General features: G+C 37.9%; 1 protein-coding gene across 1 annotated transcript in view; it reads left to right on the top strand.

The window, feature by feature from the left end:
- Positions 1-18,194: 18,194 nt before the first annotated feature.
- The window catches only part of PDE3A (phosphodiesterase 3A), a 286,388-nt gene continuing 277,606 nt past the window's right edge, over positions 18,195-26,976 (top strand). The window contains exon 1 of the mRNA XM_045554234.1: positions 18,195-19,222. Within this exon, the coding sequence (XP_045410190.1) occupies positions 18,257-19,222 (966 nt within the window). The 5' untranslated portion in view covers positions 18,195-18,256. The remainder of the gene's footprint in view (positions 19,223-26,976) is intronic.

Genomic DNA, 26,976 nt, shown 5'->3' with positions numbered 1-26,976 from the left:
CAAGCTTTATGATGAAAATTCTAGCTGGCTAAGCAAAGTCAGTTTTAAATTTGAGACAGCCAGTTTCTAGCAGATGAATCTTAGAATTCTAATACACCACTCTCATGTTTGTGTGTTAGACATCAGTGGATACTACAGATGGTACATTTCCTAACATAGCACTCAATTATTGGTCTTTCTCTTCCATTTCTTGAAAATGATAATAATCCATTTATGAAGTGTATAATCTTAGGCAAATCATTTAACCTCTCTGGATCTCAGATTTATCAGTTGCAAATGAGGTTATTTAAATTCCATGCATTCTTTTCATATTCTCTATAATACTTTCTCAATAAAGGGGTTACTAAAGTTTCTCTCATTTTACATATTATATATATTTATATTACACTTTTGCTGAGTTATCAGGTAGTATCAAATAAATCCCAAATCTCAGTGGCTTAGAAAAACAGATTTATTTCTCACTCACAGTGCAGGTCAGCTGGGACTCTGCTCCATATCATCTTCTTTCAAGCACAAGCCTGGAGGAACAGCCTCTACACAGGGAAAGTCAGCTTGATGGCAGAGGGAAGGATAATGGTGGAACTCATGGTCCTATAGGTCACTTCTGCTCACATACCATTGACCACAGCAAGTCACATGGTCAAGGCAAGTGTCACTGAGAAGGGCAAGAATGTGGCAAAGGACTGGGATATGTAATCCTCTCACAGGGACAGGTAGGGAGGACTTAGGGAAAACAATACAATTTATCATGGTACTCACTGTCCAAGTACATTAAAATTATGTTTCCACATATTATTTTATATCACTTTATTTATGTGAAATAACATGACATTAAAAAATACATAATACTATTTTTGAGTATTACATTTAGTTAGACAATAGACGTAATCGGAGGGTAGCTAAGGACATGGATTCACTTTCAGAAAAAAATAATGTCAAAATGTCTCCATTTTGTTCAATGCAAACTAATCATCAGTTGTGGTTCTTTGCAATTCAGTAGAGGTGGGGATTGTGATGAAATCCGTGGTGAGGGAAAAAAAAACGGGAGCCCTGGGTTTAAGACTTTCCCATCCTTCTGACTTCTCCCGATTATCTTTCCAAATTCAGAACTTGGGTGGTACCAATGATTAACCCTCAACAAACTGAATATCAAATATTCACCATGTAAATAACTGCTGCAAGATTTTAGTAGATTTAGCACAAGTAAACATTATCTGAAAATGCAATATTAATGTGGCCTCTAGGCTGTCTTTCCTCTGAATTGTTGCTGTGATGTCCAAGTCAGCCTAATGCTAATGCAATAGTTCTTGAAATGTGGTTCTGGAACCAGGAGAATTAGCAGTACCAGGGAATTTGTGATAAATACACATTTCCAGGCCCACCTTTGACCTAGTGAATCAGAACCTCTGAAGCTGAGGCCCACCTATGGTGTATGAAATGCACCACAGTTTGGAAACCACTGGGCCGAGGAGTATCCTTAAGTCTCTGAGACTTGAAGCCTGTCTGGGTGGGATCTCTGTTTCTGAGTGGCTCATGTACGTTAGCACCTATACCTTTCATTTCACAGAATCTAGAGCTGTTTATAATCTCAACCTGAAACAGTGCATCCTATATGGCCCAGTGTTCTAAAACCTCAGCTGGGTCGTTGACATGGATTAGTGTGAGAAATATTTCGATATCACCACATATTTGCTTTAAAAATATGTTTTAGCTATTTGCCTCAGTATGCCACTTTGACCAATGTTATATGATCTTGAAATAAAAAACCTTGTCTTATTTTAGGATTCTGCTTTGCCAAAAATATTTATGGCTTTCCCAGCTTTGCCAGGATAGGAAAAGCTGCGGGGGTTTGGTTTATAGCAAGCCAGCTTGTGTAGGTCAAGAAGGCCTGTGGAAAAATCTGAACTGTGCCTTTGTACCAAACCAGCTTCAGGCCACGGTCCAAGAAGAGAGAAATAAACACTCAGGTGAAGAATTGTTCATTTCTTCTGGAATATTTAAACGATCTTTCCCAGGAAGTCTTGATTTGAGATCAGATAAATAGGATTAAAAATAAAGTTTCAGTGGGAATTGGTGAGTTCAAATCTGGGTTGGATAATACTTTACTTATAGCCTGTTTGGAATCTTCAAATCATCTGGGGGTAATACCTCTTTAGAAATCTATAGTGTTGTACTTACTTTGGTACATGTATATACCAAACCTACCAGACTACCATTGTTATTCAGATAAATGTGTCTTAATATAATCGGAGCATTTTTATAGATTTCTTCTAAAAAAGTCTTTTAGCTATTTTAGGTCATGTTATTTTTAAAACTAAAGGATGACTTCTATATCAGAATATTTTATGCAAAGTCTTATTCTTCTTTGAAGTGTTTACAATTTATGCTGTTAGATGTATGCCTGAAGTTTTTGCCTAGTTACTGTAATATTTTGCACAATATCTTCCTTCAGAGGAAGGGACTAATCTGGGGTAGGACATAAAAATGTGGTGACATATTGATAGTTAACATGGAAGTGGAAAAGGGACAAAGGATGCCTGTTAAAGTTTATATTTATAATCTTATTTTCCCAGGACACATCAGTCAGGGCCATAGATAGGGTGCTACAATTGAAGAATACAGGTCAAAATAATGATACCAATAAAGAATGTGTTTTCTAGCAAATATGTCCTAGCTGCTGCAGTGTCTCATGGCATCTCTTTCTGTCTTCCTTAGTTACCCGCCCTTCTGTGCTCATCACGTGACTCTGTTCACCTCTCCATGTGTTGGCATCACTCACACCACCATATGGCGCCTTCATTTCAGTTTCAATGGTATTACGGTGAGATAAAGAGAGATACCTTCTTTCTATTAGATTAAACTGTATAGACTTGTTCCTTCATTTTCCATAATGGCACCTTTTTTTTTTCCATTGACTTACTGATTTAGTCCCTTACAGCCTCATTTTCCCAAAAAATATGGCACACATTTCCTGAGGGCTGTTCCAGAAGATAATTTGTGGGGCATATTTTATTTCTTTCTTCCCATCTAACTTCCAATGTGTCCAAGCCCAAAATCAAAAACAATCTTATCAAGTATGAGTCCCTTTTCCATCTTACATAAGGCCCAAGAGGTAAAGAGGTTACCCTTTTTGCCTAAATGCTTAAAAAAAATTGGCAACTCAGTGTATTCTGCCATTGCCACTCTCATGAGGATAATTATGCCTTTGAAAAATATAATCCTAGCCAACCCTCCTAAATGTAGCCAGAGATAACTAAATTTGTAGCAAATGTAGGCCCTTCCACTGTGACTCTGAGAGCATAGAGAAATATAGTTTTTTGTTTAGAAAATACCATTTATATAATTTCAATAGTCATTATCTAGGTCAGCCCTTCTGGGGCCCAGAGGAAGGCAAGACTAAGTTAGCTTTGGGAGTGAAGGGATCTCAAGGCATGCCATGGTAGCCTCTTACTTGATTATTGGTACCCAAAAATGCTGTGCCAGAGAAAAGCAACATCACTAAAGTGCAGAAACCTAAATAACAAGATCAAGACCTAAGACAATAGGTAAAATATTTTATTGCATGGGGCACTGCAGTGGAGAAGAAGCCTAGAACCATTGGTTGGATAATGGGATCCATAGACATTAAATAGACTGATGGATCAAGGAGAGATCCGGAAGCACACAGAGGTACACAATTTCACAGTCAGCCACAGCGTTCTTCTTACATACAAGATGAGCATGGTCTTTAAAGCAAAAGCTATTGCAGACCTGCATAAGCAATATTTTGCTTTTCTTTGCATTATTTGGAGATTGAGAGCTTCCTTGGACTTTACTTTGGGTCCTAGGGTGCTCTGTCCATTGAATGTAACTTTGTTCAGTACTGAAATAACCCTTTATTCCTTTATTTTAACTTTCTTTTTTCATTTACTGGATGCTTCTCCCTGTGTTTCATTTGACTGCAACCTTCACACCCACTCTCCACCTTCCCGACACCTGCTGATTGACTGTCTGGTAGATCTTACTGAATGGAATTGTCTTCTCTTTGCTAAAATACCCTTGGCAAAGGAGCATCACTAACTCCCAAAGTTGTTCATCTTTTCATTTTCAAGTGGTTTTAATTGTTAGCAAGTTCTTTCCTCTGTAGCTGGGTCACAGAATTGTGTACTCTACAATATGGTTGTGCATTCATGCACCTGCAGCTAAAGAAAGACTCTGGGCAGGAAGGCACAAGTGTTTGCAGAAAGCAGCTGTAGGCATTTACAGGGAAAGTGAATGCTGGTGAATGGGGCACTGCCACCATCTGCCACAGTCCACCCCTTGGACCATCCAGATACACTCATGCCCTGCTTTAAGTCGAGGTGCTCTGTTACTAATTCTACACAGGGGTAGCCAGTCCCCATGCCCCTTCTCTCTCTCTCTCTCTCTCTCTCTCTCTCTCTCACACACACACACACACACACACACACACACACACACACACACAGACACACACACACTTTCTAAAACAAAGACAACAGGAGGATTAGTGGGATAAACCACAAATTCAGCTACTGCAGATGGCCCAAGGTTATCATTGATGTTCACAGCCCCCTCTTCTAAGACCCATTCTAGGGTCTCCTCATCCTCACCTTCAGCTAGCACTTCTGCTGGCCTGAGTCGCTGGCCTGCACACGGACCTAGGTCCATGAGTGCTCTGGACCCTAAGTTGCCCTGATCTTCTCAGTTATTCCCTGGGATGAAAGCACCAAGAGGCCCCTCAATGAATTCTCTGAGTTCAGTCATGTCCTTTCCTGCTCCCATCGTGCAGCAGCAACCCCATCTGCTCATGATAATCAGAATGGTAACTCCTTTCTTTGCTTGCTAGTCTACTGGCATGAGATGCCCACTATGTCTATGCAGCAGTCAGAGTTTTATGTGTAGTGAAACACTGTGTCCCCTGGCAGAAGATCTACCCCAACCACCTTCCCCTCCCCAATTGTCTGCACTCATATGAGGTCATCTAGTCTCCTGTCAGACTAGCATCTTCTGGCCTGCCATGACATGTGTGAGCCTAGCACTCTCTGCAGCCAGAAAAAGTCCCCAAAGACAAGCAGTAGATTGTCACTGGTATACAGCCAAGGGGATGTGGGAGGGGAGCCCCAGAGCATCTGCTACAGTGATACCACCAAATATTTGTTATAAAAGGAGGCATTAGGTATGAGACCGAGAACTACTGTGCTATACCATGAACTATACATTTGTGTCACATAATTTCATCCAATCACTGGACTTTATTGATTTTATCACTCAAAGTATCCTTCCTTTATGTTATCATTTGGACACCAAAAGTTTTTACGTAAGAAAGGACTGAGGACAGAGAAAAGGAAATAAAACAAATATAACCTGGTATCCTCCCAATTTTCAGGACCTCTTAAATGAGGACAGAGAAAGGCAGTTGTTAATGTGAGCAGGACTTGAAATACTCAGTTACTGAGCACAACATGTGAGTTTTCCGCAATCAAGTGGTAACAGAGAGTAGTCTGTTCAGGTCCCACTTAGTTCTACTGCTTGGGTGCAAGAGGGAACTTATTTTAGCCGTCAGCCCAAATATATTGGTTAAATTATTACCATTTTCATTTAGAGGCAGCTGAGAAAATATATGCCAATTACTGCCAGTGACCACTGGACTCAAGATGTCTTTTCATTCATTAATTATTAAGGATTGGGCTTTTGTAAGAGGAGGTGATGGTGACCTCTCTCTCCCTCTCTCTCATTTAACACCTCCTTCATAGGGGTGTTGTGAGGATTTCTGCCTGTGTGGTAATGAAGTTCAGTAGCCTGCTTGGAATTTCCCAGTGGAAAAGGTGTTATAAAATTTCAAAATAAAAAATATACTACTACTAATAAGGATGTTGATCTTGAAATGCAATATGAAAGCCAGAGACTGGAAATTTAAAATTTGTAATGAAATGCTCTAAAGCTGCGATCTCTTCAGACCTTGGGAGTTCAGCAGGGGTGGGCCCAGGGAAGACTTGGATGGAAGATGCTGCAGGATGTGGTGGCGGTGATTCAGTAGGTGGCCCTCTTCCATCCCAACATGGTCCTGAGCCAACTCCCAGCCCTGGGTTATGGAGCACTGTGCTACAGGAGAACCATCTATTGGATGGGATGTAAGATTGAGGTTCTGACCACTTCTGCTCATTAAAAATTCCAGGGCATTTTTATAAGGTTAAGGATGTATCCTTGTATTCTACAATCCTGTTCCAGTTGGGTAGCAATATTGGCTTTTTAGTAAGGTCTAGAAGAAAGAAGATGCATGGCAATTTCAGGAGGATGGTTAACATTTCTATGGGAGAAAATTCAGACTGATTGACTCAAAATTTTATCCTGAATTCTTATTTTACCAAATAGCAAAATAAAACACCTGTTTGAGTAACTCTCTTATTGGGGTATAAATGAATTTGTAGATGAGAAATCCCCTTTCTCAAATAAACCTATATAATAAGTGTAAATTTGAAAAGCTCTCCAGTATTATTATAGTATAAGGTGATGAAATGACTTGTACTTTGAGGGTTTCTTCTGGGCTTTTATTCAGTTTCTTGAATAATTTTATATTTGATATAAAAAATGGAATAAGATATATGGTAAATGATAGTAATTGTTTTAATTTAGAATAATCTTAGATCTTTCCCTGATACCTTTCAGCTATGCATCATCCATAACTTCCAGAACTCTTAGTTATGCGTCACCTATAACTTTACATGCAATATAGTAATCATAATAACAAGAATCAAAACAATGTCAGATTAATTCTCAATAGTAAATGGACTGGAAGTTCATTGATGAGTCTTTAGAAAAACAAAAACAAGAATAAGGAAAAGAAAAAAGAAAAATTCAATATAAAGATTAGGTCAGGAAAAAGAGACTGAGAAAACAAACATTCTTATATATATCTGGAGGTCCCCCCTTTTCTGGACTGGGGGAACTACATCTCCCATGCATCACTTACTGTTCTTACTGAGCTCAAAATGCCCCATTTCTAGATTTTGGCTAAAGGAAATCATTGAACCTAAGCTCTGTATGTAATTTGCCATTTCTGTGGAAAGTTACCATAGTTCTGTGGCTCCAGTAGAATGAAAAAAATGCCTCACAGTTTCAGGCAGAGGACAACTCAGATTAACTAATATGAGCACTTCTCTCTCAGTCCCTGAATGCTAGATATTGATTACACTGAGAATCCTAGATAATGCCTTCTTTTCAGAACTCCATATTAGTGGGAGAAATAATAGACATTAAGCATTTTGAATTTTGTATTTGAGTCTAAGTCTGTAAGTGTAAATAATAGGTGTTTATAGTCACCGATTACCTCTTTTCTAGTTTCTACAGGTAATCATTTTTTAAATGCTACCTTTTGTTACTTTCACTTTACTTTTGCAACATAGTTATTGTATTAAAGCCAGCTCGATATTGTATAGCCCTCTTTGGGACTAGTGCTTTGGGGGAGGTAAGAATTTGAGAGACTACAAAAATAGCCCTAGATTCTGTAAGGTCCAATGCAACCACAAATAAAAAGAGAATTGTAAATGTAAGTAATGTGGGATAATTAATCATGTGACAGTATTCTTTAGTTATAATTACTTAAATATAAATATATGTATTTAATTGCTGGACCACCGGGCATCCAGACTGAATTGTGAAGTATCCTAAGTGAGACAACTGTGCTTCTATTTCTATATTTATCCAATTAGGATGCTGTTATCTACTCTACTGATTTCATATATTTCATAGTGAACAATGTTAATAAACTGTCTTTGACAGCAAAGAATAAAATAATACCTTACTATTGCTTATAATTACTTAATTATAATTATTAATGCTTATAATTACCTTATAAGCATTTATTTTTAGGAAAACTGCTTTATAATAGCCAAAAGACTAAAATAGCATATTTTGTATTTTTTAGTTATAAATTTATTTTCCATTTTAATTTATAGGCTACATAGCTATTATTTCAAACTAAATTAACCAAACATCAAAAGAATTTCAATGTGGGAACAGTAATCAGGAAATCAGTAGATTTTTTTTTTAAATGACATGCCTAACTAAGCACAGAAAGAAATAATAGTGATTCCCCTTAGTATCAGAGATAATGCAAAATATACTTTTTTCCTTTTTATATTGTGTATTGATATGGAGTTGTAAGAAATAATTCAGAGAGGTCCATGTAAGCTTTACCTGATTTCTCCCAGTGGTAACGTCTTGAAAAACTATAGTACAATATCACAACCAGGATATTGGCATTGATACAGTCAAGATACAGAATAGTTTCAGTCCCACAAGGATCCTTCCGGCCACCCTTTCATAGCCACACACACACACACACACTCTTCCCTTTTACTCAATCCTCTTCCTGACCTCTGGTAACCACTAATCTGTTCTCCATTTCTATAATTTTTTCATTTCAAAATGATGTATAAGTAGGATCGTACAATATGGGACTTTGTGGGATTTTTTTTTTTTTCACTCAGCATAATTCTTTAGAGATTTACCCAGGTTATTGTGTATATAAATAGTTTGTTCTTTTTCACTGGGGACTCTTGTTTTTTATTAAAGTGCATCATAAAATAATCACAACACATAATGAGAGAGCTGTTTCATGCTGAAATCTATTTTTTAAACTTTTGTTAGTTTTAATGAACCATGAGAAACAACAACATAGAAAAAAGAGTTCACATAGTCTCAGTTTTCATTAATATAAATGTGCAGCCATGATCATGAGAAGTAAAACAGTAGTTTTGTTCTCTTTTGCATTAATAAGATGTAGGATATTCCAGAATGGTATTGACACGTACCCATGAAGGTTGCAAAGACGTTGAAGGACTAATAACAAGTTGTCCAATAAATTGTACAAACTGGGAATTCCTCTATTGGAGAAAATAAGACTTCAAAAAGATAGCAAATGTTTGAAATGCTATTTTGTATAGACATTAATAACGTTTTATTTTGTATTTCTTTAAAAGTAGAAGGGGCAAATACATTTGAGGAGAAGCAGAGTTTACCTCAATGTAAGAGAAGTGCTTTCTAGCATTAAGAACTCTTTAATTCTTATCTGTCTCTTAAAGGTAGTGGGGGTGTCAAGATAATTCAGTGAGAAAAAAATAGTCTTCTCAGCAAATTGTGCCAGAACAGCTAGATATCCACATGCAAAAGAATGAAATTGGACTTCTACTTCACATTATATGCAAAAAAGTAACTCAAAATAGATCAAAGGCCTAAATGTAAAAACTAAAAATATAAAACTCACAGGAGAAAACATAGGAGTAAATCTTTATGACCTTGGATTTGGCGATGGTTTCTCAGATACTGTATCAACAAAACATGAAACAAAAGAAAACAATCAGTAAATTGAGCTACATCAAAATTTAAAGCTTTTGTCCTTTAAAGAATAGTATCAGGAAAGAAAAACTACAAACCAAATAAGGGGAGAAAATATTTGCAAATTATATCTGATAAAGGACTTGTACCCAGAATAAAGAGATTTTATAACAGTGTATTTATTCAGTGGAATGTTATTCAGCCACCCAAAGGTATGAGCACTAATACACACTACAACATGGATGAACCAAATCTCAACCTCTCTGAGTTTTGGTTTCCTTTGATATAAAATAGGGATGGTAATATAAGCTTTACGGACATCATATACATTATGAAAATTAGTGTAATAAATATAATGTTACTTTTAAAGCTGCAGAGCACAACATAGATATTATATTAGGAAGTTTTCAGAATTACGTAATATACTCTTTTTATGAGTGATTTTTGAATCCATTTTAAAATTTCATTCTAATTTTAAAAATGTTTTCTCCTTAGACAGTTGTAAAGGAAAAAAGCAGTGAGTGATCGATTATTCAGGGTAGATTTTCAATTAGTAAATTATCTGTGTTCTCTCTATCTCCCCTTCCATCAATTGCCTAATTCTAGACATTTGGCTGCTTATTAGAATATCCTCCAAAATGATAAGGTAGCTCAAAACACTCCATTAACCTTTAGAAACACTGGTAGGTTGCATATAAAAGAGCATTAAATTTACAGACCAAAGATGTTTCTGGACTGTCTATATGTTTTGTCCTGGCATCCTACTATCCTATACATGAAAAGTAACAGTTCGGGTGCTATTGTAACTCTTGTGAGTAAGTAAAAACTAACTTTGGAATTCAGTGGTGTTGAAATATAAAACAGAAATAGGCTACCTATTTATTTAAATATATTTTCCTTTCTATCAATAAACCTTGAATTTTTCTCAATAAATATGCTCCGGTTGAAAAATGCAAATGATCCTTAAGTTTGAACATTTTAGAATGGTCTGCTCACCAGCAGCCGCTGTAGACCTGAAGTATTTACTCACAAAGTCAATAATAGCTCAGTCTTGGGGTGTTTATTGGCAATTTATTTGGCAGGCACTGCATTTTCTTTCTTCTACTTCTCCCACCAAAGTAGGCATTTTTCACATTATTACATATTTTTATTAAATTTTAGTAAAATGCACTCTTCTCCATAAAATATTAATAATACCTGATGTGTTCCTTTAATAGAGACACATATTTTTGTAGACTATAATAAATGAGTTGTAATTCATTTATGAAGTTAATGTTACTGAAAATCCCTGCCCATTCTCTTCCCCGATAACAAAGTATTCAATTTCTTTGATTTTCTTATACTATTACTGTATGGCTCTATTCAGAGTCTAGTGGAAGAGAATTTTGTTTTGTTTCTAAAGTTAACGGCCTTAAAGAATATGACACATCTTTATTACTCTCAGGCTTTTGCCAATGTATTGCTTATATTTTAAGATTCGGATTATTCTAAAAATAATTATAACTGAAATCAGGTCGGATTCAGTCCAATCCCCATCCTCACCCCACCATTTACTTCTACACACATTGAAAATTACTATTCATAATGGTGAGTCTGAAATGCTGTAAGATTTTGAGTCAGCACAGAAAGATTTAATTCAACTTGTCATCCTGGTCTTACTAAAGCTGAGAAATGGAATAATTTATTTTAATAAAATTCTTTATGAGAATTAGAAGGATGCCAGGACAAAATTTCAAAGCTCTTGTCATTACTCATACTAGTTCTAACACAAGTTGACCATCCCTAATCTGAAAATCCAAAATCCGAAATGCTCCAAAATCTGAAGCTTTTTGAGCATTGACGCGATGGTCAAAGGAAATGCTCATTGAAGCATTTCAGAGTTTTGCATTAGGGGTGTTCTCCCAGTAAGTATATAATGCAAATATTCCAAAATCCAGAAAAATCTGAAACCTGAAACTTTTCTGGTCCCAAGCATTTCAGATAAGGGATAAGCAACCTGTATTTTGCTATTTGTCTAAAAACATATTTATATATAAAAGCATTGCTCATAACTATTTTGCTTGACTTGGGCTCTGTACAAGTATTTCCTTCCTCCTTAATAGCCTTGTCCACTGGTATTGAGACGTAGAAAATCTAGAACTGAAAGCATAAGTCTTCATTTTCATGTGGAACAACACCTTTTGATATATACGTACATGGGACTAAAGCATGCTGATTTCAAAAACAAGTTATTCTGGGGACTTTAACAAAATATATTTGTATTATTACAGAATAATTCAGGTTTTCAAGAGTTACCATACTTGCACATTCAGAGGAAAGAGTTATGGATGTGATGAACAGTATGTCAGTGTATGGTAGGAAAGATTTGGATTCTAGGCTCAGCTATAATAGTGTCTATTTTACCAATCAAACTTAGTGTGTCTCATTTCCAAATTTTAAATCTAGATAAAAATTGTGCATTTGTATTGTAGACCAACTGAGGGAATGTATGTGAAAGTGATTAGAAAGAAGTGCAAAGATCTGTGAGTGTGGTAATCAGCAAGCTATTAAGATCTTCAAATTTGTCCTATGTTTAACAGACTTCTGATGAAGGCCCTATATTTTATTAGTGAGTCAAATATTAGGTGTTTCCAAAGTTGCCGGCTAGTGTACCACAGGTTACAGTTGTACCTGAGATTATGATCTCCTCAGGCCTTGGGACTGAAGTCTTCATTTGCAGAAAAGCTTTGTCCCTTTATCTCGATGTGACAACAAAACATTATCATCTTCTGTGTGTGCCACAAAGTAAACAAGGTTGGGAAGCCAGTACCTAAAGTACTGTGATTTCCTTAACAATTTGTTCAGAAAGGGCAGAGCCAGCCTTTGACTACATCCATGACATGAAGTAGGGAATGCCAACTCTGTGCAGACAACGTCAGGATAGAGGACGTGAAAAGTGAACTGAATTGTCCTGGTTGTTTGTGCTGTAAACAGTCTGATTCTTTAATAATACCTTTGTTGGTAGCAAACAGTCCTTACACCTTGCTTTTACTCTGTATTTTTTTAATTGCAAAGTCACAATTGTATATCCAAAGATGTTGCTTAAATTCTTTGAAAATTACAAAGAAGGGCAGCACTCCAAAGAAAGAGAAGGGGATGACACTTTTAAAACTACAAGCTTTCTGCATTTTTCCCCTGACTGTATGTGAAATAATAATAAGTATTAATAAGGTCTACCTTGGCAAAATGCTTACTTTTTTTAAAACTTAAATTAATCCCTTAAAGTAGTATTATTAATTGGCATAGTTGAAGACTAGGTTACACATCGTGATGTGAGATGATGACATTTTAGTCACCCATATTCAGATATCTAATTCTGAATTTTTCAGCTTACTTGCTACCCAAATGCATACGTTTACATTGCTTTTTCCCTGTACCTACCAGAAAACTGCTATGGATTATGGACATTTCGTAAGGTAATTCACACACAGTTTTCAAACTTTGACTATTACCTATTTCATTAATAGTTAAATAATTTAAATAGAGATATAGTCATGTACCCCACAACAATTTTTTGTTCAATGACAAACCATATACGTGACCATAGTCTCATATTATTATAGTATTGTATTTTTGCTGTGCCTTTTTTATGTTTAAATACACAAATACCATGGTGTTACAATTGCATATAGTATTCAGTACGATAACATGCTGTACAGGTTTTTAGCCTAGGAGCAATAGGCTATGCTACATAGCCGAGGTGTGTAGCAGGCTATACCATCTAGGTTTAAGTACACACTATGGATGTTCATACAATGATGAAATTGCTTCATGATCCATTTCTCAGAACATATCCCTGTCATCAAGCAAACCATGACTCCATCTATCTATCTATCTATCTATCTATCTATTTTTAAAGCATTCTGTAAAAGTGCTGCTTGCATGATTTTGCCCATCGGTCCACTCTGGGCAACAGAATCTTCTTCAATACAAGATTTAGAGGGATTATATGTAGAAATATATGGAAAAACTATATGCAGATTATCTTTAATTTAGGACTTTATAAAGATAGAAATACTTGTCATTTATTCCATCATTTATTCATCTACTTCATTCATTCATTAATTCATCAAGTATTTATTCAATAAGTATGTATTGAGTTTGGCTATGGTTTGGTTATGGGTTTTTTTGTTCCCACCAAAGCTCACGTTGAAATTTGATGTTTGTGTGGTGGTGTTGGGAGGTGGGGCCTAGCAGGAGGTATTTTGGTTATGGGGGCAGATCACTTATGAATGGCTTGGTGCTGTTCTGGCAGTAGTAAGTTCTCACTCTTGGAGACTGGATTTGTTCTTGTGGGAATAGATTAGTTCTCTCGAGAGTGGGTTGTTAAAAAGCCAGGACGCTGCTTAGATTTCTCCCCGTTTGTACTTGTCCCCATCCCCTTTGACCTTCTCTGCCCTGTTGTGACACCACATGAAAGCCCTCGCACCAATGTGGGAACAAACAAACTATACCCAGCCTCAGGTATTCGTTTATAGCAACACAAAACTAAGACAGTGTCCCAAAAGTTTTTAATAAGATTGTTGGAAAAAACCCTTTCCAAAAAAATAGTGACACTTGAGGTTAGACATAGTGGAGCAGAAGGAGCTAGCCATGGGAAAATCTGCAGACTCCAAGGTCCTGGACAGGGTTTTCGATTTCACGTGTATGAAGAACACAAACATGTCTTGAAGTAACAAGAGATATAGTCTCCATTACTGTAGAACTAGCCAAGCGAGACCATTAAAATTTAAATTAATTAAAATAAAATAGAAAAACTCAGTTCCTCAGTGGCACTAACCATGGTTCAAGTGTTCAACAGCCATACGTGCTTAGTGGCTACATACCGGACAGCACAGAGTCCATTTGCATCACTGAAGAAAGTCCTAGGAAGTAGTGCTGCACTAGTGAAGGCAGAGCATTGGAATAGGAAGAGAGCTCAGAGAGAGTGGCTTGGAAAGATCATGAAGGTCCTTGCAGGGGTCATGAGGACTTTGGATTCCACGAGTGTAATGGGAAGCCTTTGCATGGTTTTAAGCAGGGGAGGGACATCATTCAATTTACATTTTTAAACCATTACTCTGCTGTGTAGATGAATTGTAAGGAGGGCAAGACCAGTTAGTTATTGCATTTGTCCTGGCTGGGGATGATGATGAGTCTTTGGTAGGTTATTATGAGAGAGATGGTGGAAAGTAAATGGATTCAGGATATATTTTAGAGATAGAATCAAGTGGATTTGCTAATAGATTGATAAAGTGAGATAAACAGAGGAAAGAATCAAGAGCAATGCTAGTTTTTGGGACTTGAGCAACTAGGTAGAAGGTCATGTTTTTTACTGGGATGAGAGAAGACGAAGGAGGAAGAGTTTGGGTGGGTAGCGAGCAGGGGTTGGAGGGAGGGAGGTGGGAAAATTCTGGTTTGGATACAATATATTTTAGGTACCTATTGTATATATAAAAGCATAGAGGTCAGGTAGGTAGTAGAGAATGAATGAACCCATACTATGGAGTGTCAGGTTTTTGAATTTTATAATACAGTCCCTTTAAACCTAATTGTATTTGGTAAAGTACAAATACAATGGGGTTAATTTCTAGGCCCTCTTTCCAAAGAGCTAATAAAAACATATTACCTAGATTTGGCTGAGTGGAGAGTTTTATCAGGGGAAATTTGAATTTTTCTTTCTCTTGTCCAAACTCCATTATCTTTCTGTGTGTCCAACAATTTCCTTATTGTTTGGCCATGTTGTCACTTTCTTGAGTTAGGACTCATCACTATCTGCCAAAAATGAGCAGGATTTACATGTGACTGCTCCATGTCCACTGTATGTATCTCAGTGTTTATGTACATTGTTAGTCTCTGCTTTTACTATAGCCCTGCCTGCAGCTTTCTGTGTCTGTCTAACATGAGCTTTTTGTTGTTTTTGTTCACCTGCCTCTGCATTCTGGATGGTAATCGGGAGAAAAATTTACCTTCTTTCCTTTTGGTGGACAAATAACTTTTCGATTATGATTTTTGTTGGAAATGGGAAGAAACTTGGATGCCAGGACATTGCCTTTGTTATACTATTGAACAGCTCCAGGATGTCGTTGTTTAACATGTGAACCTAGTATTCTTGTTCACAAGTAATGGCAAATGCCATTTTTTTCTGTTGCAACTTAAAAAAAAGTCTACTTTCCATCCCTTATTAGTCCAGTTTTGATGGTAATATTATGTTATCTTTTCTAAAGAACTGAGCTAATTGTAGGGGTAGAAGACAGAGAAAATTAAAATATTGTAAAATTTCCCTTACTTTGCTTTTCTTTCTAACCTTAGTATATGCCCCAAGTTTTACAATTTTTCCTTTTAATATGCTATTTTTGATGCCAACAGATATTAACATGATTTTCCAATCAAGGTTTTTCACTCTGGCGTGTTCCAGGTGGGATCTGGCACATGAATCATATGTCTAAAAAGGAAACTCATGAAAGTATGTGTGCATGCTAGGGGGCTCATTTGTCTTTGGCAAAGACATTGCTGCTCCTGTTCCCTTAATTATTAAACAGATGGTGCCCACTGCCATTGACTAGCTGCCCAACTTGTACTCCTGTGTGTTAGCACAGTTCTGGACATCTGACAGAGAGAAGCTGTACTATCACAGCACCTCATCTCCACTTATGTCATAATATTAATACCTGATTCTAACTAGAGCAGGCTGTTTCCCATGAAGCTATGTCGAAAACTTGAGTCATCTTCTCCCCTAAGTCCCATGAATTAATTATTTTATCTTAAGTATCTCCTTCTGGCTTTTTTTTTATTGCTTCACTTCTACACACAAAATACAGTGGCATATTGAACCAATTATCCAAATACTCCAGGCTATAAACACACTTTAACCTGGAATGTCAAGATAATTAAGACAAAATTGGATTATTATTAATATTATTAGTGAGGGCAAATGACATCTAAGATAGCCATATTAAAAGTGAACAAGAGTGGACGATCATATCCTTGTTTCAGCTTAAAAAAGACACTAGCTTCCAAGGAACAGAGTTTTTTAAAGCCATTTGAACACATACTGAATTATTTTGCATAATCTGCCAAAAAAAGTTAACTTGAAAATTTTCCTTTAGTTTCTTAAACACCACATTACTATAGCACATGTACCTGCAATCATTAATAACTAGGATCCTGATTATTTTTTCTCATATGCTTTTTTCTTTGTAGATGTAATATTTCACAGCCATAATCAGTCTTCTAAGACCTTTCCTAGTGTTAACCCTCCTATCCTCACCTCTCGCTGGAAATATTTCTTTATATTATGTTCTGATAAACTGGGCTTCTTAACTTTGTAAACCTTTTTGAGGATATGGTCACTTAATCTCAATGTAATTTTACCATCCACAGTCAACAACTGATGAATAATACTTACACACTGGATTTAAATGAATGCTGTCCCTCTCTCCCTTCTCTTTAATAATTCTATTGTGGTCTAGATAACTCTTTGAGAGTCTACCATCATTTGAACCAACAGGACAAGGCTTGGGTTCTCTGGTGAAAACAGTCTTTCAAGCAGGAGCAGCTAAAGCATTACAACGCCACCTGAAATTGGTTTGCTGTTGTACCTGATCTGAGAACCTATGAATATCTCTGAATCACTCAGACAGTAGATGTGGCTGTCATTTTCAATGACAGTAGGAAGTACGTTGGCTCCCTTGGCCTGCCAAGTAGCCAAGTACAATCTTTTTTTTGCAAAGTCCTAGGAAGCTCAGATTCAGGGCGAGCCGCAGACCCCCACACCCCTGGGCTGCTGCGAGCTGCGAGCTGGACCCGCCCAGCAGCCCCTTCCTCTGCACGTAGGGTGTGGGGGTCGCTCTCCCAGCGAAGGAGCGTCGGGAGCTAAGAGCAGCGCCTCCTCCGGGGCAGGAGGCGGGAGCTCGGCTGGGAAAGCTTTCCTAGGGAGTTGCCTTAAAGCAAGCAAGCAAGCGGAATTGCAGATCGCTCCTGCTGCCTGTTTTATACAGTTTTAAGCAGCCATCTCCACTCGCTTCCCTTCTGCAAAACTGTAAATCGCCACCAACCTTGCACCAACAAGAAGGACGAGGAAAAAAAAAACCCAAAAAACAAAAAACCAGATCTCCTTCTCTCTTCTCACCCTCCCTTTCCTCTCACCCTCCCTTCCTCTGCTGCCCGTTCCCTCTCCCTCCCTCCCTTCTCCTACGGCTGCCGCTCGTCTCTCGGTCTGTGTCTCTCCGACGGGACTTAGCAACTTTGATTATTTCTCAGCTCCTCTTCCATTTTTTTGCACCCTTTGCCATGAACTGGACCGACAGACGCGGGGGAGACTTTGCTCTCTGCCCCAGGGAATGGCGATTTACGTCCTGGGGCCGTACCGGGGAGGATCGGCCGAGGAGAAAGAAGGAGTGATAGAGAAAGAGCTGCAGGAAGGAAGAGAAGGGAGCCCTCCATCTGCCGCGGGCCCGGCGCGCAGCAGGGCAGCGCGGAGCAGCGTCCGGAATGGCCCCGAGCCCGCCCTGCGCCCCCGGCTCCTCCAGCGTCAGCAGCCCCTGTGCGCGGAACGCATTGGGCAATTTTTAAAATCCTGAAGTAGGAAGAGACCCCGGAGGATATAAGTCGGGGGTGGGGCTGGAGCAGAGAATTTGAAAAAGCCATTCAAAGAGAGAAAAGGGGAAGCCTGATCGTTTCTGCCTGTGCTAGCTTTCAACTTGAGCATGCTGGCTCTTAACTTGCAGAAGTCTCTTTGGAGCATCTAGCATTCTCCCGGAGTTACTCGAAAGCTGAAAGTTTCAGTGGCTTGTGGGCCTGGGGACGAGCAGGAGGGATTCCGAGGGTGGGACCGGGAGAGCGTGTGTGTGCGCGCGCGTGTGTCGGGGAGCCACCGGGGATTCGGTGGAGAGGGAACACCATGGCAGTGCCCGGCGAGGCTGCACGAACCAGGGCCAAGCCCGGCCACGGGGGGCTGAGTGCAGCCCCCGCAGCGGGCCGAGACTGCCACCGTCGTGCCGGCCCCGCGTCGCCGCGGGGCTCCGACTGCCGCGGCTGCTGGGGAGACCTGGTGCTGCGGCCGCTCCGGCGCTCCCGGAAACTTTCCTCGGCGCTGTGCGCGGGCTCCCTGTCCTTTCTGCTGGCGCTGCTGGTGAGGCTGGTCCGCGGGGAGATCGGCTGTGACCCGGAGCAGACTAAGGAGGCGGCGGCGGCGGCGGAGGAGGAGGAGGAAGCAGCCGGGAGAGCAGAAGGGGGCGTCTTCCCGGGGCCTCGGGGAGGTGCTCCCGGGGGCGGCGCGCCGCTCAGCCCCTGGCTGCAGCCCTCGGCGCTGCTCTTCAGTCTCCTGTGTGCCTTCTTCTGGATGGGCTTGTACCTCCTGCGCGCCGGGGTGCGCCTGCCTCTGGCCGTCGCGCTGCTGGCCGCCTGCTGCGGGGGGGAAGCGCTCGTCCAGATTGGGCTGGGCGTCGGGGAGGATCACTTACTCTCGCTGCCCGCCGCGGGGGTGGTGCTCAGCTGCTTGGCCGCCGCGACATGGCTGGTGCTGAGGCTGAGGCTGGGCGTCCTCATGATCGCCTTGACTAGCGCGGTCAGGACCGTGTCCCTCATTTCCTTAGAGAGGTTCAAGGTCGCCTGGAGACCTTACCTGGCGTACTTGGCCGGCGTGCTGGGGATCCTCCTGGCCAGGTACGTGGAGCGAATCTTGCCGCAGTCCGCGGAGGCGGCTCCGAGGGAGCGTTCTGGGTCCCGGCTGATTGCTGGGACCAAGGAAGATACCCCGGTGTTTAAGAGGCGGAGGCGGTCCAGCTCCGTGGTGTCCGCCGAGATGTCCGGCTGCAGCAGCAAGTCCCATCGGAGGACCTCGCTACCGTGTATTCCGAGGGAACAGGTAAGCACCGGGCAACTGCGCTCCCTCGGCTCCCGGGGAAACTGGAAACACTTGGGAACCGCCGCAAAGTGGAGGGAATCCGAGCGCTTGGGAACTAAAGGGAAGAGAGGCTAGGAAAGTGGTATAATTGAGACTTATTAAGAAATAGTGGGTTTTTCTCTCCCTTTCACACAGTATTTTATAACCTGGACAACTGACAGACGAATAACTTAACAAAACTAGGTGGTAGTTCCAGGGTCTTCCACAGCTGAGCTAACTTTGTAGATCTGCTGCACCTGGTGTATGGCTTCCCTACACTTTCAAGGACGCTCACACTTTCCTCCCTTACCAGAAATTTTAGAAACAAGTTTAGTTTTCTAGCAGTGGGTGATTTTTCAATACGTGGATTTTGCTAGATTTCTAATTCTTTTTTTTTGTGAAATTTCCTTGTTATCACGTGATAGGTAAACATTTATGAAAAGCAGTAAAAAGATTCTAGAGCAAAGCAAGGCATTTTTAAAGGTGAGGTGTTGATACACACTTTCTGGTTTTGCAATAAGTTTCATTTGGAGAGACTGCATCTAGTGGTGCCCAGTTTGTTTTTAAACATTATTTAGTGGCATACAGTATTACATGCTGGTGTGTTTGTATCACAATCATAAACTTCAATTTGGGGAATAGTATGTCTGAATTGTTCAAAATGGTTTAACTGTGCTTTAGTGTCAACTAAAAACATTTCTCTCGAGTATGTGCATACTTAAGTGGATATTTAGAAAGTCAAGTGGATTTATACAGGTTTTACAGAAATATTAATTTGGGAGAATATTTCTAAGATTGCTGGTGATCTGTATCTTTCAGAGGAGGAAGTGGAGGAGGAACCTGGAATTATGAGTGAAGTTGTAAATACAAGTTTAGTCAATTTGGGATATAAATCTTGTTATTGTTATTAAACATTTTAAGACCATGGGATAGTTACTATAAAGGACATAAGAGACAAATCCCAAATTTAAACACAAATTGTATCTGAAAAAGCATTCGTAAGTGTTCACCTTCCTACTTGAAGCAGATTTGACACTTGATGGTGGTAGGAGGGAGCTGGTTGTGTACAGCAAGTGGAAATTTACACTTTTCCCATGTAAATTTATGTCTAACTATGGTACCACAAGGACAATTCTAGGGAGTTAGGGAATATCCTAAGATATAGTAAGCTTTTTCTTTTGAGGTTATTCTGTGGATTATCATTTAGGTATTTCTAAGAAATAGCAGTCACCATATGGTGTGGGTGCTAGTTTCTTTCTGAAATGAAGTTGATTACACAGATATGTGGTTGTTTGACATTATTTAGCAGAATACATGACAGCGCCATAGTCTCTGTGTTTATTTTAAAACAAATGTACTTATTTGGCGTTTTGTTTAGATAAAATAAATGTTTCTTGGGTTTAAGCTTACTCTAACAGTGAAGGAAAAAACAGGCCACTGACTGATACTTAGTTTTGGGAGAAATTTGGAAATCATCAAAACAAAGTAAAATTATGTATTTAAGAGTAAACTAAAGATTTTAATTTTTTTCCCACAGTTACAGGAGAGAATTTCTTTTCAATGAAAACACCACTGCTTTAAAATGTTTAGAACATTCTTTAACTTACAGGAAAATGTGATATGACCATTGCAAAATTGAACCATGATTCTTAAGGAAAATCTGGGATTTAATGGTAAATAACTTGACTCCAAATTCATATTATTTATCCTCTATAATTAAATTTCTGAAATTTTATATTTATATTTAGAAGTTAGGAGTTAAGGGTGGATTTATGATAAGAAGGTGTTTAGGTGAATTAACCAGGAGTGTTAATTAACCTGTAAATATTTATTGGTTTTCTCTGGTTTAAATTGATAAATGGAGAATTTGAATTATTTGGAAACTTACAAGAAAATAACTGAGCGTTGCGTTTTTAAATGTGTTGCTGATTAATGCTGTTGAAAAATGCATATTTATAATATATTTTGGTAATTTTTTTGGTTTTTTTTTTAAAGGCTGTGTAAATGAAAAATGTTCTAAAGAGAGAATTTATCTCTAATGTTTGATGGAAAAACAATAATATATTTAGCAGAAATTGAAATCCTTGAAGTTTTAATAAGGGCGTGGGTGAGTGTATTCGTGTCACTGAAGACTGGTTTTTATATATGACCCATTAAAGTTGTTGCTGAGCATAATTGTGGGAAGTGGGTGGGAACTGACATGGACCAGTGTAAGATAGGGCAATATCCCATGCCTAACTGTGTGAAAAGTTCAGGAGCTACACAGTAAATGCTTATCTGTTTTATCATAAGGAAACAAACTTCTGATTAAGGGTGCAAAGTGTACACTGTCATTTGCCTGCTTTACGAAGCCAAGAATCAAAATAATTATGAAGCAAATATAACACCCCTCTGAATGCTGCCTGATTAGTTGATTTGTTTTGTTTTCTGAAAGAATGTCTGCCCTCGGCTCAAGACAATACTCACAGGCAACAAGTGAATTTTAAATCGTAGAGCTCAGAGAGTCTGTCAGTGGCCTCTTGAAAATTTATGTGGACTTTGCTCATTGTGAGATTTAAAGGTGAGAGAATTTAACATCATTTTCTTTGTATGAATGACAGTGGCCACTTGCTTATGAACTACCCCTCTTAAATGGCTCTTAATTCTAAAAGTGCAAAGAGACTATATGACAAAATTCTCATAACACAAACCCATTGATATACATTTCCCCCTCCTCCCCTCCCCTCCCCTCCTCCCTCCCTTCCTTCCTTCCTTCCTTTTCCAGAACTGTAAGTCTATAGCACTGGTGTGTCTGTGAATGCAAGTGAAGATATCTTTACTCTCAGTATATGACAAAGTTTATAGAACCTGCATGGCTTTTATTAATAGTTTAGTCCTGCCAGCCTAGTATCCTCAATACTGAGGCTGATTTTGTAGATGAATGTGTTAAACTGTACTTTTTTGGCTGGCAGTATTAAGAAGGTAAGTGTCCATTAAGGTGTATGTATCTTTAAGTAGAATTTCATATCTGAGAGCAGATATATCTCTCTCAAGTTACCACTGTATCCCCCTCCCCCACCAAACACGAATATACAGAAGTACCTAGAATTTCTTGAATTATTAGATATTGTGCATGATTAATATGTTATTTTTCAACACAATATTATGCAATTTTAAAACACATGGAAATTGTATTTGAAGGGGTGTCTATTCTCTTTATACATCAAAGAGTGCAGTTGGTGGTGCATTCCTCTCCAATGACTGTGGCCACCTTACACATTCACTTTTGAAAGATTCCAAACCAATATAATTTTATTTTAGTTACTTGTTAAGAAGAATTTAATACTTTTACCTATGATTTCAGATAAAAATAAACATAAAGGATATGATTCTCTCCATTAATGCATTTGTACCACTTAATGACAAAATTCTTTGGGATGGTACAACATCAGTCAGAAGTATATGTTACATACGTTGCATTATGTAAGTAAAAACCAAAACTGTTTTCTATAAATATTTCCCTAAGCTCTTAAACATCTTTAGCAAAAATGAATGGCTTATTGTAGGAATGTAAGTTGGTTATCAAAAGAAGAATCAAGTTTTTCATCACCGATGTGAGAAAAACATTTTGAAGCAAAAAAACAACAACAAAACAAAAATAGGAGAAATGGGTATGGTTTTTGATGATAGGCACTGAATGGTAGGCATTGTTATGTCTTTGTAAAAAGTATAACTTGCTTTTATAGTACAGGTATAAAATATAGAAGTATTTCTTCTGAATGTATAGAATATATTATTCTTTAAATTCCTAAATACATTTCAATGTAACATATTTCTCAAATCGAATACATTTCAGAAGTGATCATGGGCTTTTAATTGTAGCTTCCCTCACATTTTAGAAGTATTACTCAGCTCATGGTGCTACAAAGAACAATATTGATTATTTATGACATAGTGACAGAATTAAAATTAATTAATGTCAACTTCTGAAAATACTGAAAAGGAAAAACAAGATTTTCTTGTCCCTTGGGAAAGGTAGGGAAAAGATTGTTTTGTTTTTTTTTTGTGGGGAAAAATTATGATTTTACTTTGTGAATACAGATATTTAAAGCATACTGAAAAACTGTTTTAATTGACAGAAATAGTCAGTGAATCTATATAAATTTACAGAGGTTGGAAGGACTGAAAACAGTAATTTTACTCTTTCTGTATTGAGTCAAAAGTGTAAAAAGTTAAAACTGTAGAACTGAAAGAAATGCTGTGTATGCTGGGCTGTCATGTTAATTAAATAAACAACCAGAACAGTGACTCTGTGTATGAAATACATTTTGAAAAGCCTGGGGGGAGGGGGTGCAGGCAGGCAAGGGTGAGTGACACTGGCCTGAAAAAACATTCATTATATCTGTAGTGACATTTGTGTGAATTTGCTGTATTCTATTAGAAAATTCAGCTCTAAGAATAATTTCTCCAGGGCTCTAGTTGAATAAAGGCTTTGCCAAATTTAATTTTACTTCTATTTTAGGCAAGTTCTCATTTATTACATGGAGGTAGGATATTTATAAACCTCAAAATTAGGAGTATGCCTATATATTATATTTTAAGATTTTCCATTAATATGGTTCGTGTCAGTAACAGCCCAATAGAGTCTATGTCGACTTCTTGAAAACTTGTGTTGTTTAATCTATCAGAATAGTGAGTTTATTTGGGAATTAAGGTGGGAGTTCCATTTTTCAGAAAAAGTTATTGTTGTGAGTTGTACCCTCCTGGATGGGTGAAGAAATCAATGCAGCTACTGTATCATGTAGTATTCTAAGAGATTTTGCCATGCTGAGACAGCACCTTTGCACTGGGCCATGGGGAAAATTTCTTACACTTTGTGAAATGATGCATAACCCTACATGTTTATGGTGAATTGTTTACTTAATTATTATGTGTCTCCTGTTCAGTGGCGGCCGCCGCCTCCTTCTCTTCTCTGTGCTGTTTATAATTGTATCTTCTAAAAAACCCTCAAATATATTGAAAACTCAGTTTATGCTTATTTTCTACAGTCATGTGTTTAATGAAGCTCTATCAAACAATTCTGAAGAACCTCAGGAAGTCCAGTCTCCATATTCTTGTACCTAAAGATGTACTCCTATTAATTTTCAAATGAACATCATTCCTTTACACTGAAATCTAAATCCTTTTGGTAATTACCTATATATACTTTTACTATTGGTAGTATTTTTTTGTGAAGGAGTTTTTGTAGTTAGGCTACCCTTGGGAGTTGTTTTAACTTTGAACTGAGAATATATGTTTGTGCTGTTATCAACATAACACCAGGAAAAAGGTCTGAAAGATATACCTGAGTTGTAGTACCGCATGAGATTTGTTGGGTAACAATTGTCCAAAATATTAGTTGGCCATACCTGTTCATTGTGAATGTATACTACTGTTTTAAAAGAAGATGCTACCTTTAGCTCATGTTATCCATGAAGGCCCTTTGGTCAGTCAACCTATCCAATGCCAAATCAATACATTTTTTTCTGTGCATTAGGCCTTGTGCTGAAAATTATACAAATTATACACAGATGTGGCACAGCATCTTCCTCTCTAGAGCTTAGAGCCTAGTTAGGAAAATGAGACATGAACATAGAAAAGGGGAAGTCACACAAAAATAGCTAAATGATCTCTTGGATAATAGTTGGAGAAATGCTCGTAATAGCTTAGGGCGGGTTTTTAACCTGAATCTAGAACTCATCCATCTCTTCTCTGAAATTATGTGCAAACTTTCATTTGTTCATTTCTATGAGGAAAAAATTTATAATGTCATAGATTTTCAGAAGGTCCTCAACATGTAATGGTTTAGATTTTAAGCAACTTGACATTTTGAAGACAGGGAGAGTTTTATTTGAAATGGAAATTAATTGTGGTAATTGATTATAGTAATTAATTTATAGTATGCTTTGAAATAAAGGTAGAATATTATTGGATTTAGGATACGTTACACTTCAGTATAGCACACTGATTATTTTGATGTCTTGAGGTAGTTTGTGAGTAGCCGATTGCAATGATATCTTAAAATGCTTGTTTCTGTGGCAGGCTCTAGTTGGTGGACTGGAATTAGTCTGATTTTAGAGAAAAGGAAGCTGGCAACAGTCAGCCTGAGGCAAGATGGCTTTTGTCCAGTTCCTCTTTACCTTGAATATGTTGTTGCTGGGGGACAGTAAGTAGGAAGAGAGGCTGGTACTTTTAAGCCCAGGTATCATTTGTGATTTTACATATGGACCCAACTCTAAATTCTCATTCAGAATTAGAAGATTGAGCAATCAGATTGAGGAGCAGACGTACAATGACATACTTTTTTTTTCAGCCCTTGACAGTGAGTTTTCTGGTCATCAAATAGTACCAGGCAGCCTCTGGAATGTGTTATTCTTGACTTTGTCCCATACATGAAAATCAGTTGCATTGAAAATGTGGAGTCTTATCAAGTAAAAGTATTCAATGGTGGCTTAAATATTGATTACTTTTACTTTAGTTTTTCGGTAAATTGATTTTAATGTGTTCAGGATTTCTAAATTCCAGTGAAATATAGTGTGAAAATCAGTGAAGCATTTCTGCACTAGCAAAAATAGCTGGTTTTTTTTTTTTTGATCTAAATTATTTTTACTGTTAACTCAGGAAGCCATTAAAATCTAAGTAAATAGGATGTAATATTAGAGGAGGTCGTGAAGAACATTACCTTTTAGAAGATGGAAAGCTCTTTGGGAAAAGTCACAAACTAAACATCTTCTACATGTTTATTTGATTAGAGCTGTCATTTATTATTAAGGAATCTGAATTATTATTAAAGTTTTCAAGTATAGCCAGTCCTACTAACATAGTAAAAAAATTGCTTTAAGGATACTCATGTTTCATCCTAAGAAGATGAGTAGTTTATAAGGGACACCTTTTGTCTGTCGAAGGGTGTGTGTGTGTGTGTGTGTGTGTGTGTGTGTGTGTACATGTGCATATGTGTACATGTGTACGTTTGTGACCTGTGTGTATTTGTGTGTGCATGTGTGATTTTCCCTTGCCAGGAAATTGCTTGGGTTATATCAATTTAATGGAGAAACAGTGTCACCCAGTGGCTTCTATGAAAACAGTCCTGTAAACATTATAGATAAGCACTGTCCAATAGAAATAGAACACGAGACATTAATTTAATTTTTTTGTACTACATCTAAATATCTGTTGTGTGTTTTATACTTAAAGCACGTCTCAATTTGGTCTAGCCACATTTCAATTATTCAGTAGACACATGTGGGTAATGGCTACCATATTGGATAACGTCGCTATATATTTTTAAAGATATAAAATACTTGAATACTAATACCACCTCTTCAGTTATAATGGAAAATCTAGATTTAATGATAGCATTTAATATGCAATCTTTAAAATTTTATCTGTAATCTTGATAGCTCATTTTTGTACCACTCTAATAGTTGCCAAGTTGTTTTCTTTTCTTTTCTTCATCACATATTACTGCACATATTTTAAAATATGGTTATTTTAGTGTGAGGGGGAATTTAGCAGAGTCCTTAGTAAATTATAGCCCATTATGTTAACATGATTTATAACACAGTATCAATATTTCTAGTTAATTATAAATTTGCCTTTCAGAGTGTGGTATATAACAGGGATTGCTTATGTATACAGTGTGAACACATCACATGGTAATGATGATTAGTTTGTAATTGGGTTATCCAATGTAGCTTTAGAAATGAAAGTGCTTATGT

The sequence above is a fragment of the Lemur catta genome, chromosome 6 (assembly GCF_020740605.2).
Source record: "Lemur catta isolate mLemCat1 chromosome 6, mLemCat1.pri, whole genome shotgun sequence".
NCBI classification, from domain to species: Eukaryota; Metazoa; Chordata; class Mammalia; order Primates; family Lemuridae; genus Lemur; species Lemur catta.
Note: the sequence above shows the minus strand (reverse complement) of the source record. Positions and strands in the feature narration are given on the sequence as shown.